Source organism: Panicum virgatum, chromosome 3N, assembly GCF_016808335.1.
Source record: "Panicum virgatum strain AP13 chromosome 3N, P.virgatum_v5, whole genome shotgun sequence".
NCBI classification, from domain to species: Eukaryota; Viridiplantae; Streptophyta; class Magnoliopsida; order Poales; family Poaceae; genus Panicum; species Panicum virgatum.
In genome coordinates, this window is record NC_053147.1 from 62,641,071 (window position 1) to 62,655,869 (window position 14,799).

General features: G+C 50.9%; 1 protein-coding gene across 1 annotated transcript; it reads left to right on the top strand.

Annotated features, from left to right (window-relative positions):
- Nucleotides 1-10,956: 10,956 nt before the first annotated feature.
- On the top strand, nt 10,957-11,259 carry LOC120667989. Its single transcript, XM_039947956.1, has one exon. It carries the CDS (start codon nt 10,957-10,959, stop codon nt 11,257-11,259), a length of 303 nt encoding a protein of 100 aa, XP_039803890.1.
- Nucleotides 11,260-14,799: the final 3,540 nt, after the last annotated feature.

Below are 14,799 nucleotides of genomic sequence, written 5' to 3' on the forward strand. Positions count from 1 at the left end.
ACTTTCTCATTTCTTTCACTGAAGGAATAAATGAGACTTTATCATATCGAATATATTCCAAAGAAATCTGTGCATCAACGATTTGGGTGATCTTCCTTGTTAGCGTTCCCTCCAAATTTTGCATTTAACCAATCTTTGAAGCTTTTCTCTTGCATCAAACTATATTACATTCTAGAAAATTAATCTCTGACAGTTTGTTAAGGGAGACACAGCTGATGTTGATTGCCAATCATATCTATTATATTTAGCCGTGTCAGATAATTGGTTCATCATTTCTCATGGCTTGGCTTCATGAAAAAGTTAGCCCCACGCGGATAAGGTGAAGCCACTACACACAAATTTCTTTAGATGTGACACGTACAATTTTTGTTTCTTTTTGAAAGCAAGGCACTAACTCGTGGAATAGAATCACGCTACACAGTACTTTCATCTTTTCTGTCACTGCTTTTCTTTGTTCCAATGATCGTTTCCTCGTTACTTTCGGTAGAGGAATAAATGAGTTGTACCACATTATATATATTGAATCTATTCACACAGCTAAGAGAACTGATCTCCAGTACCGGTAAGCAAACCCCTTTACTACCAGATGGCTGACCAATACCGCTTGGTCGGTACAAATGGCTATACCATTTAGTACCGGCCAAAATGCCCGATACTAAAGGGCCTTTTAGTACCGACCGGTACTAAACGGTTTTGCGCCAAAAAATAAATTTTTTTGAGGAACAATGCAGCCAAAGTACCCGGAACCGACCGGTACTAAATGACTTTGCGCCCAAAAAATAAAGAAAAAAAATTGAAGAACAGCCGGAAGGCCTCCATACAAGGGCATCATCACAAATCACAAGTAATATGCGCGTGTGCGGTCCATGTGATTCAAATTCACGGCCTCAAGCCTCGCGCGAACCTTTCTTACCATCTCACCTATACGACACATGTGATGAGGTTAGATATGCTTTCCACCAACCGGTACTAAATACCACCCCACGAGGTACTGAGGTTATTGCCCAGTACTAAATGGATACCAATCGGTACTAAATATTACCATTTAGTACCGGTTGGTATTATTGACCAGTACTAAATGGTCTCTAAGGTCCAAAAAATTTTACCCGATACTAATTTCGTGCGTTAATACCAACAAAAATGTGTTCGGTACTAACGTGTTGGATGAATGCTCAGTTTTCCAATGTCAAATCAAATGACACCAGCGAGTCCACGATTTGTGGATCTCATTCTTACGCTGATCTTCCTTGTCAGTGTTTGGTCCTAGTAGCACTCTTTATAACAGATGTGAGTGATTGTTTCGATGTGAAGATTTCTATTATGCTAATTATGATTTTACAGTATGAACAGAAATAGTTCGAATTAAGGGGCTATTTGGGAGTACTCCAACTCCAAACAAATAGCTCCACTCCACCAACTTCATGGTTTTTCAGCTCCACTCCACAAACTCTAGGAAAATAAGGAGTTGTTCAACGTGTTTGGCTGATTGGCTGACTCAAGCTCCAGGAAAGGGAAGCATTATGAGGAATAGTCCTTTCTGCCCTTCTTTTTTTCTCACGTGGTACAGTACGCGATACATTAATTCGCAACAGTAACTTTCTACTGTACTTCGCTACAGTACCGAATATGCAACATTCATTCAAACGGTATCACATGCAAGTTCGAAGTTCACATTGCAAATTCACATAGATAATTTCCAAGTTCACATGCAAAATGAAAATAATAAACTTTGTCGACTACTTCCAAGCAAGAAAAACTATGGTCGCCGGCTCATCACGAAAAGCATCCATAGTTGGAGCGTTGGCTGCAGATGTTGACCCATCGGACGCCGGTGATGGCACATCATGTTTGTTGTATCTTGCTGGTATTGTTGCAACGAAATTAGGATCACGATCGAAACGAGCAAAGTCTTCGTCATCACCTCCGTGCTCCCGTATGAAATTATGAAGGACCATGGTTGCCATAACAATCATCTTTTGCTTGTACATAGAATAGGGTGGCAGCTAGTAGAGAATTTGCCATTTTATTTTTAATAATCCAAATAATGGCTTTTCTTCACTTTGTCATGTCCATCTTGAGCTCTTTTCTTTCCTAGAACAATGGAAGGAGAAGGAACAATCTCCTCATCCTGATCAACCTCCTCGTCATTGTTGGTCTCATCTCCAACCACATGGTCATTGTTTAACTCATCCCCACCATAACCATCTTTGGGAATATCATAAACATCATCTTTAGATGGAGGTATGATGGGGTTAGTCATCCCCACCATCACCATCTTCGGGAATATCATAAACATCATCTTTAGATAGAGGTATGATGGGGTTAGAACTCATAGGATTCTAATGATCAGATTCATCATTAGTGATGTCACCGAACATAATTCTCATGTCTTCCTCATTTTGCAATGGTCTCTTCTTTAACTTGTCACTTCCTGAAATATCCTGTAATGTTAACAAAATGAGATCAATCATTTCTACTAATTAAGAGATCACTCATTTCTATAAAAAAATAAATGCCAGATTGTCACCTTCTTTGTCTTCTTCCACCACTCGGCATCCATTACAATCTCACCAGCAGGCATTCCGCCCCAATCCAGTTTGCTTCAATATTTTTTGCCAGGCTACTAAATCGGGCTTATGCTTATCCCACTTGTTCTTCAATTGCAGCTTGGTCGCATGAATTCCTGTCATTTGATAAAAACTTTCTGCCACCTCCTCATAGCCTACTAAGTTCAAGTGGGTGTTTGGCCTATTGCCCTTCTTAACTTGTTTGCCAAATAATGAAGGCATGATTGAAATATTCATGTCATTCCAGTCTATTGCATCACCCTGACCATGATATTACAATAACATTTCAAGCATTTGCAGTACTAGTTTTCAATTTTGTATAATTGAAACAGTGGTAATGAAATTGCAAGCATTCTCAATTTGCAAGATATTGAAAAAAGGATAAAACCACATTTTTTTACATACCACATCTCTTGCTTTCTTTTTTCCAGCAGCTTTGTTGGCTTGTACGGAACCTTCACCGATAGAGGCCCTTCCATGGCCATCACCTGCACCTTCTTGGATAGGTCCCTAGCCAGCCCCCCTACTGGCAGCACCTGCCCCCCTGGCGGCTGCGCCAGGGCCCCTACCGGCTGCGCTAGTGCCCAGGCTGGCCGCGCCAGGGCAACGGCCGGCGCTAGGGACATGGCCCCGGCCGATTCTGAAAGTGCATTTGGCCCCCTAAGTGGGTTTTGGTGTTAATGACGCGCACAATTAATGAGCTAATGCGTTTATCGAGCAATGAATAGGTCCAAAAATCATTGAAATGAAAAAGGGCAATTAACGATGCCATATTTGCTAAAGAAACGGTGTTTGAGCTTCATTGAAGATCTTTTACAAATTTCTATGTTGAATTTGAGTATAGAAAATACTGTACTATTAAGAGGGATGCGAAAAGATTACATGAAGATGCCATAGTACCCTTGAGATGCTAACAAACCTATGAGAGTTACAGCTCACTCACTTACACTTTGGTTCCTGCAAAAACAGCAAGGGTCGGAAGTTCCGAACCCCGTCAGAAGAGCGTCGGTTCTTCCGACGAAGGGTCCTCGGCCAGCAGGTTTTGGTGGGGTCGGAAGTTTCGACCCCCCTCGGAAGTTTCTCACTCCCTCCGACAAAGGGTTCTCGGCCAAATTGTTTCTAACTGGTCGGAAGTTCCGACCTTGTATCGGAAGTTTCGATAATCACATAACCAGCACAACAACGGCTAGTTTTGGGGGCTCGGGTATATATAACCCCTCACCCCTTTCTTTAGCTGCTACTGACTCTTTCCATGAAACACACTCTCTTGAGCTTCCAAAACTTCTCCCCACTCCCTCCAAGAGCTAATCCTTGAGTTGATTTGAGCTAGGGCTTGCGTGAGAACTAGATTGAGGTGTGAGACTTGAGCTAGGGCTCGCGTTTGTTACTCTTGAAGCTTTCTTCTAGATGGTTAGGCATCGCCCGTGGAGCGTCCTCTCGTGTGTGTGTGCCCCGGGAAGTTTGTTTTGTCTTGTCCTTGGTGGACATTCATAGTAAGTGACTCAATCCTCCTTGGTGGTTGATTGAGTGAGGAAAGGGTTAGTAGACAACCCTGCTCTTTGTGAGCTCCTCAACGGAGACGTAGATTGCTTTGTGGGAGTGAACTTGGGGAAAAAATCGTGTGTCAACTTGTTCTTTTTGTTTATATTTTGTTCTAGTTGACCTTGTGCTTGTTTTGTCCCGATCTACGTTTATGCGTTGTTTCGTTGTGTGAGATCACTTGCAGGGTAATCTAGGACTCATTGGTGAACTTTTAATTTAAACATATTTTCCAGGTTCATCTTGAAACTTGAAATTCGTTTAAAATTCTTACTCTTGTTGGAAGTTCCTTTACAATGTCAGAAGTTCCGGCCATCAGAACTTTCTACACAGGGTCAGAAGTTTCGACGTATTTAACCGCTGTGAGGAATTTTTCAGGTTTTACAGGTTCGCCTATTCACTCCCCTCAAGGCATCACCAAGATCCTTCCAATTGGTATCAGAGCCTAATCTCTTGATTAAAGCTTAACCGCTAAGGGATTAGTGATGTCGCAAGATGGGAAAGGGGCTGAACACGCCGACATGGCCGCCGCTCAAGCCGACGTGGATGCCAGGCCGTGGGGAGCTCAAAAGGCCCCCGTGGCTGCACGACTCCTCCACCCTCCATCCATGATTTCTCAAGCGATGAATCAAACTCAAGTGATGAAGATGAGGGTGAGATGTCCGATGCAAGGAGAAGAAGAAAAGGAAAGGAAAGATGAAAGCCAAGATTGAGAAGAAGGCGAGGAAGTTGATGAAGAAAAGAATCAAGGAAGAAAGTGAAAAGCATCCTTTCTTCGGAATGCATCAAGTTCCCCACAACTATGCTCAATCACAATATCTGTCCTCTCAATTTCAATCGGTCAAGTTGGGACAACCACCTTTCTTTGATGGAAAGGATTATCTCAAGTGGTTATATGATATGAAAATGCATCTCTACGGGCTTCACCCCTCTATTTGGGAAGTTGTGGTTGTAGGTGTAACTCCGCTCAAGAATGGTGTACCCACGGCCGAACAAGCTCATGATTACTTCCGCAATGCACAAGCCATAAGGGTCATCACAAGCTCTCTTTGTCTCCAAGAGTTCAACAAGGTCCTCAATGTTGAAATTGTAAAGAAGATTTGGGACACATTAAGAGAAGCTCATGAGGGAACCGATGAAGTCCGAGAAGGCAAGATGGATCTATTGCAAGGAGAATTGGAACATTTTGTCATGAATGATGGTGAATCTGTGACACAAATGTATGATAGACTCATGGTACTTGTGTCCGACATCACAACACTTGGAAGCAAGGAGTGGGATGATCACAAAGTAACTAAGAAGTTGCTTAGAGCCTTTAGCCCAAGAAACCCCACTCTTGCAACAATGATTAGAAGAGATCCCAAGTTCAAGATCAAGACACCAAATCAACTTCTTGGTGAAATCCGCCATCAAAAGCTAGTTGAGAGAGATGTGGCAAAGTCACTTAGCCACAAAGTGAACACTAATGTGAGTTTCAATGTCACCCCATGCTTAAAGGTTGATTCAAGCTCCAAAGCTCCAAAGTCAAAAAAGGCCGAATCAAGTAATGAAGGTTCAACCGATGAAGAAATGGCATTGGTCATGAGGATTGTCAAGAGCTTCATGAAGAAGAAGTATTACAAAAAGGATGGTAATGACAAGAAGAAGTCATCACAAAGAAGATGCTATGAGTGCAAGGAGTTGGGCCATTACATTGCCGATTCCCCAAAATTGAAGAACAAGGATAAGGAAGAGAAGAAATACAAGGATAAGAGCATGGACTTCAAGAAGAAATATCAAGGTCGTGCTCATGTTGGTGAAGAGTGGGAGTCAAGTGGTGAAGACTCCAAACAAGAGGATATGGCAACCGTAGCTATGCCCAAGTCAACAAGGAAGCTCATCAACAACATATCCGATGATGAAGATGACACACACTTTTATCTCATGGCAAAGGGGTCTAAGGCATATTCCTCCGGTGGCACCGCATGGTTGCTTGATAGTGGATGCTCAAATCATATGACCGGAGAGAAGAATTTGTTCACATCCGTTGAATATGACAATATTCCAAAAGAAACAATTGTCTTTGGAGACAATAGCAAGGGTGAAGTAATTGGATTGGGTAAAATTGCTCTCACTCATGATATTTCAATTACTAATGTTTATTTGGTTGAAACTTTAGGGTACAATTTGTTGTCGGTCTCACAACTTTGTGGGATGGGCTACAATTGTCTCTTTACTAACGAGGGTATGACCATCACTAGAAGGGAGGATTCCTCTATTGCTTTTACAGGGAAGTTAAAGAGCAAGGTCTATATTGTGGACTTTACAACGGAAAAGGTTGAGCCCAAGACTTGTTTAGTGGCAAAATCCGACATGGGTTGGCTATGGCATCGCCGACTAGCTCATGTTGGGATGAGAAACTTGGCCAAACTTCAAAAGGACGAGCACTCCTAGGACTAACCAATATTGTTTTTGAGAAAGATAGGTTATGTAGTGCATGCCAAGCCGGGAAGCAAGTTGGTGCTCCACACCCCGCCAAGAATGTCATGACTTCAAATAGGCCATTGAAGCTTCTACACATGGATTTGTTTGGACCAATTGTCTACATAAGCATTGACGGTAACAAATATGGTCTTGTAGTTGTTGATGATTTTACTCGCTTCACTTGGGTGTTCTTTTTGCAAGATAAAAGTGAAGTCCAAGGGATAGTCAAGAAATTCATTAGAAGAGTACAAAATGAGTATGAGTTGAAAATCAAGAATATAAGAGGTGACAATGGCTCGGAATTCCGGAACACCAATGTTGAAGAATTTCTTGATGAAGAAGAGATCAAGCATGAATTCTCCGCTCCATATACACCTCAACAAAATGGTATTGTGGAGAGGAAGAATATGACTTTAATTGAAGCTGCTAGAACCATGCTTGATAAGTACAAGACCCCGGATAGTTTTTGGGCCGAAGCAATCAACACTGCTTGCCATGCAGTCAACCATCTCTACCTCCACAAGTACTTGGGCAAGACTTCCTATGAGATTGACAAGGGTAAAGGTGGTAGGCACCCTCCAATGCTGGGTAAAACCAAACTGGCCATGAAAGCCGGTCAAATCAGCATCGCATCAAAGAGGGCCCAAATACAGCCCAACCTCAGGCTTGGTGGCCCGCGGCCCGCCCACCATCCTTCCGAGAAGGGGGCCCATCCTAACCGAGTCCCGGGAGGAGAGCGCTCCGCCTCGTTCGACCCTCGCGGGAGAGGTCTCCCTCATCCGACTCTCGCGGGGGAGGTCTGCCTCGCCGGCCCTCGTGAGAGTCCCCCCAGCCTCGCTAGGCCACTACGAGTAGGGGACCTACGCCACCACGCGGTAAGGGAGCAGCCCTGCGGAAGGGGAGGCATTCCCGATCAAGAGGAGGGCCCCACACAGGGTTGTGTCATGCGAGTGGAAGGTCTCATCGCCCACTCCTCGGTATGAATCACAAAGGACATCGAGTTGATGCACTATCTTGCGGTGGTACGACCGTCCCAACCACTCCATCCGGGAGTCAACAATAGGGAAAGCGGAAGCCATCGTGATGGAGGCCATGACCCGTCGCCCATCACCTATGCGCGGCTACATCGTCAATAGCGCCCCATCCCCGTTCCCATTCGGCATGACTAGCATAGTGCTAGGGATAGGAACGGACGCTTGCAGCTGCCGTCAGCGGGACCCATCAGGACCGGCCACCATGGAGGAGGGTCGGGAGGCGCCCGACCCTCGAATCTTTATCGTTCTTTATCCTTTTTTCCTTGTGTATCAAGCCGCACTTCCCTTGAACTATAAAAGGGAGGAGGTGTGCACCGGGGAGGGTGGATGACCTTTTAGACATTTTTACAGCAGCCACTCGCCGCACAGAGACTTGGGGAACCCTCTCCCTCTCTCGCCCATTTGTAACCCCCTACTACAAACTAGTGCAAGAACATGAGAAGCTCAAATTGGACGTAGGGACGTTCGGCCTGAGCCAGTATAAACCTTGTGTCCATTCTTGCATTACCATCCGAGCCCATGACGCTCGCACAGATTTACTTGTCGCCGATATGAAACTCCGATAGTTGGCGCGCCAGGTAGGGGTCTTTACGCGTCACGCGACTTCACCAAGCTGCGGATGGCCAGCCACGCCGGAGGATGGGCCCCAGGCGTGCTCGTGCTTTTTGAGAGACTTGACTTCATCGTCACCACCAACGGAGGCCTGGAGTGAATCCAGGCTCTGATTCACCCTGACGGCCTTGACGCCGTCGTCGAGGCCCTGCGGGGTCTACTGCTTTGCTCGTGGGAGGACGATGGCCTCCCAGATCCCCAGCATCGTGGCTTCGACAGCGCACAGCTGGGATGCCAGCTTCAGGCCTTCCTGGATCCTCGACCGGCCTAGGAAGATCTGCGTTGCGCCGTCTTCTCGTTCGCCAACATCACGGCGCAGCTCACCGGAGGAGACCCCCTCTTCCCGGACGTCGTGATGGGATGCGTCCCCGCGGTGTACCCGCTCGGCTTAAGGAACGCGGCGGCACACGTTTGCCACCATGCATCGTCGCGCTACGCCACACACCCCACGGATGGCGACCTCGTGGGGATGGCGGATTACGCCTCCAACTCGGAGTACGATCTCCTGTCGACGGGGTCACCGCAGGGCTCCGCCTCGGGCTCCAACGACGGGAGCTGTCACCCATCCCGGGAGTGCTATATGGCCGGCACCCCCGAGGGTCGCGTTGAGGACCTCGCGGATCCCCGTGGCTCCCCTCGTGCCCAGACGCCCCTGGGCACTCCGGGGCGGGCGCAGGGCAGATGACGTCAGCCCCCAACTGGGGTCGACCAGCTACTTGCACGCCAGAGGGAGCTCAAGGAGGCACGACTCCAACTCGAGTAGGAACAAGCGGAGGTCAATGCGCCGGCAGGGGGGCCGCGCATGCATGGGCGGCTGAGGTCAATCGAAAGATCGCTGAGGACGAAGGAACCCCACCGCACTTCACCCGAGCGAGCCAGAACGTGGCTGCAATGGCAGCCCTGCTCGAGGGCCTTCCCCCGCTGGCGACTCCCAAGGAAAAGCACGCTCGAGAGAAGATGCGCAAGCACCTCGAGCTCGCAGCGCAACAGCAGGCGGAAAGCTTCGTATCGTGGCGACGCGCGCCTCCGGCAAACCGACGGCCCCCCGCAGCCCAGGAGGTGAGGGACGTTCCCGTTTTCCCTACTCCGCAGTAGGAGGGATGATGTGATGCCCCCCCACGATGCGAGGAGGGCCTTGCGTCAGCCTCACAACCGAGGAGGCACCAGGATGACGTCCCGCGACACAAAGGAGGCCGCGTGTCCCGCCAACACGGGGGCAATGACCGCGCGGCCACCTCTGTATGCCAGCAAGTAGACGCTGCCCGCGATGCCCATCACACCATCAACGCGGCGCCGCGGGTATGATGACTATGCCGATGATGCCGCCTCGGTGCACCGAGGCTACTACCCCCACCGTGGCGGGCGCTACGACAGCGGCGAGGACCAGAGCCGGAGTCCGGAACCTCCGGGCCCCCATGTTTTCAGCGCTGAGATTCGCAGCGCACTCGTACCCTCGCGGTACAGGCCGCCTGTGAACACCACCAAATACTCCGGGGAGATGGACCCTAGCCTATGGCTGGACGACTACCGTCTAGCCTGCTGGACGGGCGGAGCGGAGAGCGACGGCTTCATCATCCGCAACCTCCTGTTGTACCTGGCCGACACAGCCCGCACATGGCTCGAGCATCTCCCGCCCAACAGGATCCATGATTGGGCAGATCTGCGAGAGATCTTTGTGGGGAGAGTCCTTCCGGGAGTACATCCAGCGCTTCTCCAAGGAGTGCAATGTCGTGCCCAATGTCGCCGACACCGATGTTATTGGAGCATTCTTGTCGAGGACCACCTACGAGTCCCTGGTCCACAAGCTGGGCCGCAAGGGCCCCCGGACCACCAAGGAGCTCCAAGACAACTCCACCAACCATGCTTCTGGCGAGGAGGCAGTTGGTGCGATCTTCGATCGGGCCCGGGGCGGCAAGGCGAAATGCGATGAGGCAGCCGACAAAGGCCCCTCTGACCATGCTGGGAAGAAGAAGAACAAGAGGAAGGGAGGGGCAACTTTGTGGCGGCCACCGATCGCAGGGTCGGCAAGGCTGGCAAGGCACCGGCTGGCAAGACCCCCGACATTTTCAAAAAGCTGCTCTCAAAGCCCTGCACCAACCACGCGTACCCCGTAACGCACCTCTTCAAGGACTGCGGCTTGATGAGGAAATGTCTCTCGGGCCCCGCCAAGAAAGCGGAGCAGAAACAGAAGCCCGAGGAGGAGGCCGCCGATGAGGAGGGGAAGTAGGATGACTTCCCCGAGACCGATGGAGTCCTCATGATCTTTGGTGGGCTGGCCGCTTGCGAATCGAAGCGCAGGCAGAAGGTCACGCGCCGAGAGGTGTTCGCGGCCGAGCCCGCGGTGCCTGTGTATCTTCGGTGGTCGGAGTCGGCGATCACTTTTGATCACGCCGACCACCCGAACAGTGTCCCCCAGCCATGGAGATGCCCGCTGGTGGTCGATCCGATCATCGGCACCAAACGCCTGACAAAAGTCCTCATGGATGGGGGCAGCGGCCTCAACATCCTTTACGCGGACACCCTCGACGCGATGGGGATCGACCGGACGCGCCTCCGACACTCGGGGGCTCCTTTCCACGGCATCGTGCTTGGAAAGTAGGCAGTACCTCTCGGGCAGATCGATCTGCCTATAATGTTCGGGGACTCCTCCAACTACCGAAAGGAGACCCTCACGTTTGAGGTGGTAGAGTTCAAGGGGACCTACCACACCATTTTGGAGGCAGCCATGCTACGCGAAGTTCATGGCCATTCCCAACTACACCTACCTCAAGCTGAAGATGCCCGGCCCCCGTGGTGTCATCACCGTGCGATCGACCTTCCAGCGCGCCTATCAGTGTGAAGTGGACAGCTGCGAGCTCGCCTCGTTGGTCATCACCTCCGAGGAGCTTGCCGTCATCAGGTTGGAGGTCTCTAAGGAGGCCCCCGAATCCAATCGCAAGACCGGATCCTTCGAGCCCGCCGAGGGCGTCAAAGAGATCCTCATCGACCCCCAGGGGTCGGGGGAGAAAAATGTGAGGGTCGGCGCGAAGCAGACCCCCAAATAGGAAAGCGTGCTTGTCGACTTCCTCCGCGCCAATAAAGATATGTTCGCCTGGAAGCCATCGGACATGCCGGGCATACCGAGGGAAGTCTTCGAGCATGCGCTCAACATCAAGCCAGGCTCGCACCCAGTCAAGCAACGATTGGGCCGTTTCGACGAGGAGAAGGGGAGGGCCATTGACGAGGAGATCGCAAGGCTTTTGGACGCCGGGTTCATTAAGGAAGTCTATCACCCCGAGTGGTTAGCTAATCCCGTTCTTGTACGCAAAAAGAGTGGGAAATGGACGATGTGTGTTGATTACACGAGCCTCAACAAAGCGTGCCCGAAGGATCCATTTCCTTTGCCGCGCATAGATCCAGTGGTTGACTCCACCTCAGGGTGCGAAACCCTCTGCTTCCTTGACGTGTACTCGGGGTATCACCAAATCACAATGATGGAATCCGACCAGCTCGCGACCTCGTTCATCACCCCTTTCCGCTTGTACTGCTATGTCACGATGACTTTCGGACTGAAAAATGCCGGTGCGACGTACCAGCATTGCATGATAAAGTGTTTCAGCAATCTCATCAGGCGAACCATAGAAGCGTACGTCGACGACATCGTGGTAAAAACTAGACAAGCTGATCAGCTGGTGGCAGACCTCGAGGAAACATTTGCTCGGCTCCGTGCGAATGGGGTCAAGCTGAACCCCGAAAAATGCATTTTTGGTGTTTCGCGTGGCATGCTGCTCGGCTTCATCGTGTCTCAATGAGGGATCGAGGCCAACCCTGAAAAGATCGACGCCATCACGAAGATGGGACCGATCCAAAACTTGAAGGGTGTACAACAGATCACCGGATGTCTCGCCGCGCTCAGCCGTTTCATCTCTTGTCTTAGGGAACGGGGTTTACCCCTGTATCGGCTCCTGAGAAAGAGCGAACGCTTTACCTGGACTCCCGAGGCCCAGGATGCGTTGAAAGCGCTGAAGGCGCTCTTGACCCAGGCTCCGATCCTGGTACCGCCGATCGACAGCGAGCCTCTCCTCCTCTACATAGGGGCCACGATGCAAGTGGTCAGCGCCGCCCTGGTCGTTGAAAGAGTAGAGGAGGGACACGCTCTCAAAGTACAACGCCCCGTGTACTTTGTGAGTAAGATCTTGAGCGACACCAAAACCCGGTACCCACAAATCCAGAAGCTCTTGTACGCGGTGCTCATAGCCAAGTGCAAGGTCCGGCACTATTTCGAACCGCACCCGATCACTGTAGTCACGTCTTTCCCCCTTGGCGAGGTTGTCCGCAACCCCGATGCCACCGGGAGAATCGCCAAATGGTCGCTTGAGCTCATGGGTCAAGGCATCACCTACACCCCACGAACCGTGATCAAATCGTAGGCGCTCGCGGATTTTGTGGTGGAATGGATGGAGATCCAGTTGCCCCCGGACCTTGTGGACGAGGAATACCGGATGATGTTCTTCGACGGGTCGCTGATGAAGCAGGGAGCGGGGCTAGGTCTCATTTTTGTCTCCCCGCTCGGCGTCCGCATGAAGTACGTCATTCGCATCCATTTTCCAGCATCAAACAACGTGGCGGAGTACGAAGCTTTGATCAACGGCCTATGCATCGCCACCGAGCTGGGCATCCAGTGCCTGGAAGTTCGAGGGGACTCGTGCCTGGTTGTCGACCAGGTGATGAAGGAGTCGGGCTGCCTCAACCCTAAGATGGCCACATACTGCCAGGCGGTGCACGAGCTCGAGGACAAGTTCGACGGTTTGGAGCTCATCCATGTCCCGTGATGCCTGAACAAGGCTGCTGACGCCCTGGTGAAGATGCGTTTGACGAGGCAACCCATTCCTGCTGGTATTTTTGCTAGTGACCAGCGCAAGCCCTCGATTCGCTATGCCAAAGGCGAGCAAGTGGAAACCGACACGTCGAGGGGAGGCTCGAGGGCTCGACGTCCGATCCTCGAATTTTCAAGCATAGCGCCGGATGGGTTAAGGACACGCCCGCCGACCTTGGCGCCACTTGATTTGGACCCCCCCAGAGAGCGTCTCGGGGCTGCCAGGGTCGGTATTGGTGCCTTCGCCGTCAGATCTTCAGGTGATGGAATTGGACGAGGGGTCAGCTTCGGCTGCCGGCCTCGTGGACAACTAGAGGAGGCCTTACATCGACTGTCTCCTCCATGCGACCCTTCCCGCCAATAGGACAGAAGCAAGACAGCTTGCCCGATGAGCCAAGTCCTATGTCCTGGTCGGCGGGGAGCTGTACATGCGGAGCCACGCGAGAATCCTACAACGATGCATCCCCATCGAACAAGGGAGACAGCTGCTGATAGATATCCACGGCGGGACCTGTGGACACCACGCTGCTCCCAGGACCCTCGTCAGAAACGCATTTCGGCAGGGGTTCTATTGGACAATAGCGGTGGCCGACGACAAGCAGATCGTGCGCACTTGCGAAGGGTGCCAGTTCTATGCTCGGCAGACCCACCTACCGGCGCAGACGCTACAAACAATACCAATCACTTGGCCTTTCGCAGTCTGGTGTCTGGATATGGTCAGCCCCCTGAAGAAAGCGCCTGGTGGCTACACCCACCTCCTCGTTGATGTGGATAAGTTCACCAAGTGGATTAAGGCAAGACCTATCACAACCATCAAATCGACGCAAGCCGTCACTTTCTTCCTCGACATCATCCACCGTTTTGGGGTCCTGAACTCCATTATCACAGAAAACGACATGCAATTCACAGGAAAAGGAGTTCTTGGAATTCTGCGATGACCACCACATCCGAGTTGATTGGGCCGCTGTGGTGCACCCCCGCACGAACGGTCAAGTCGAGCGTGTCAACGGCATGGTTCTGCAAGGGCTCAAACCCAGGATCTTCAATCGGCTCAACAAATTCGCAGGGCACTGGGTTGCGGAGCTCCCAGCTGTCCTGTGGAGCCTACGGACGACCCCCAGCTGAGCGACCGGCTACACACTATTCTTTATGGTGTACGGGTTGGAGGCAGTCCTCCCGACCGACCTGGAATACGACTCGCCAATGATGAGGGCGTACAACGAGCAAGGAGCGGACACCGCCCTCGAGGATGCAATGGACCAGCTCGACGAAGCATGCGATGTTGCGCTCCTGCGGTCAGCCAAGTACCAGCAAGCGTTGCGCAGGTACCACCATCGCCATATACGAGGACGCGCTTTTGATGTAGGTGACCTGGTGCTGCGCCGTGTACAGAGCAACAAGGATCGCCAGAAGCTCTCCCCACCGTGGGAGGGCCCATTCATCATAGCAGATGTACTCCAACCCGGCACGTACAAGCTACAGACCATCGACGGCGAAATCTCACCAACGCATCGAACATCGAACAGCTACGTTGCTTTTACCCTTAGAACAAGTAGTTGTATTAACTTTTTACGGCAATCAAACCAGCTTGTTCCGAACAACTTTTTACCTCGCCTGCCGCGGGACCTCTGAGTGACCCCCGAACCCCACCATGGCGCGGGTCGGGCCCCACTCAGGGGCTACCAAGGCTATAACACCTTTGACCTTTTCTAAAATGGAAATTTAGGAT

Bases quoted from the DNA above. Each gene is read 5' to 3' on its own strand.
- LOC120667989 (XM_039947956.1), top strand. From the start codon at position 10,957: ATGGCCATTCCCAACTACACCTACCTCAAGCTGAAGATGCCCGGCCCC.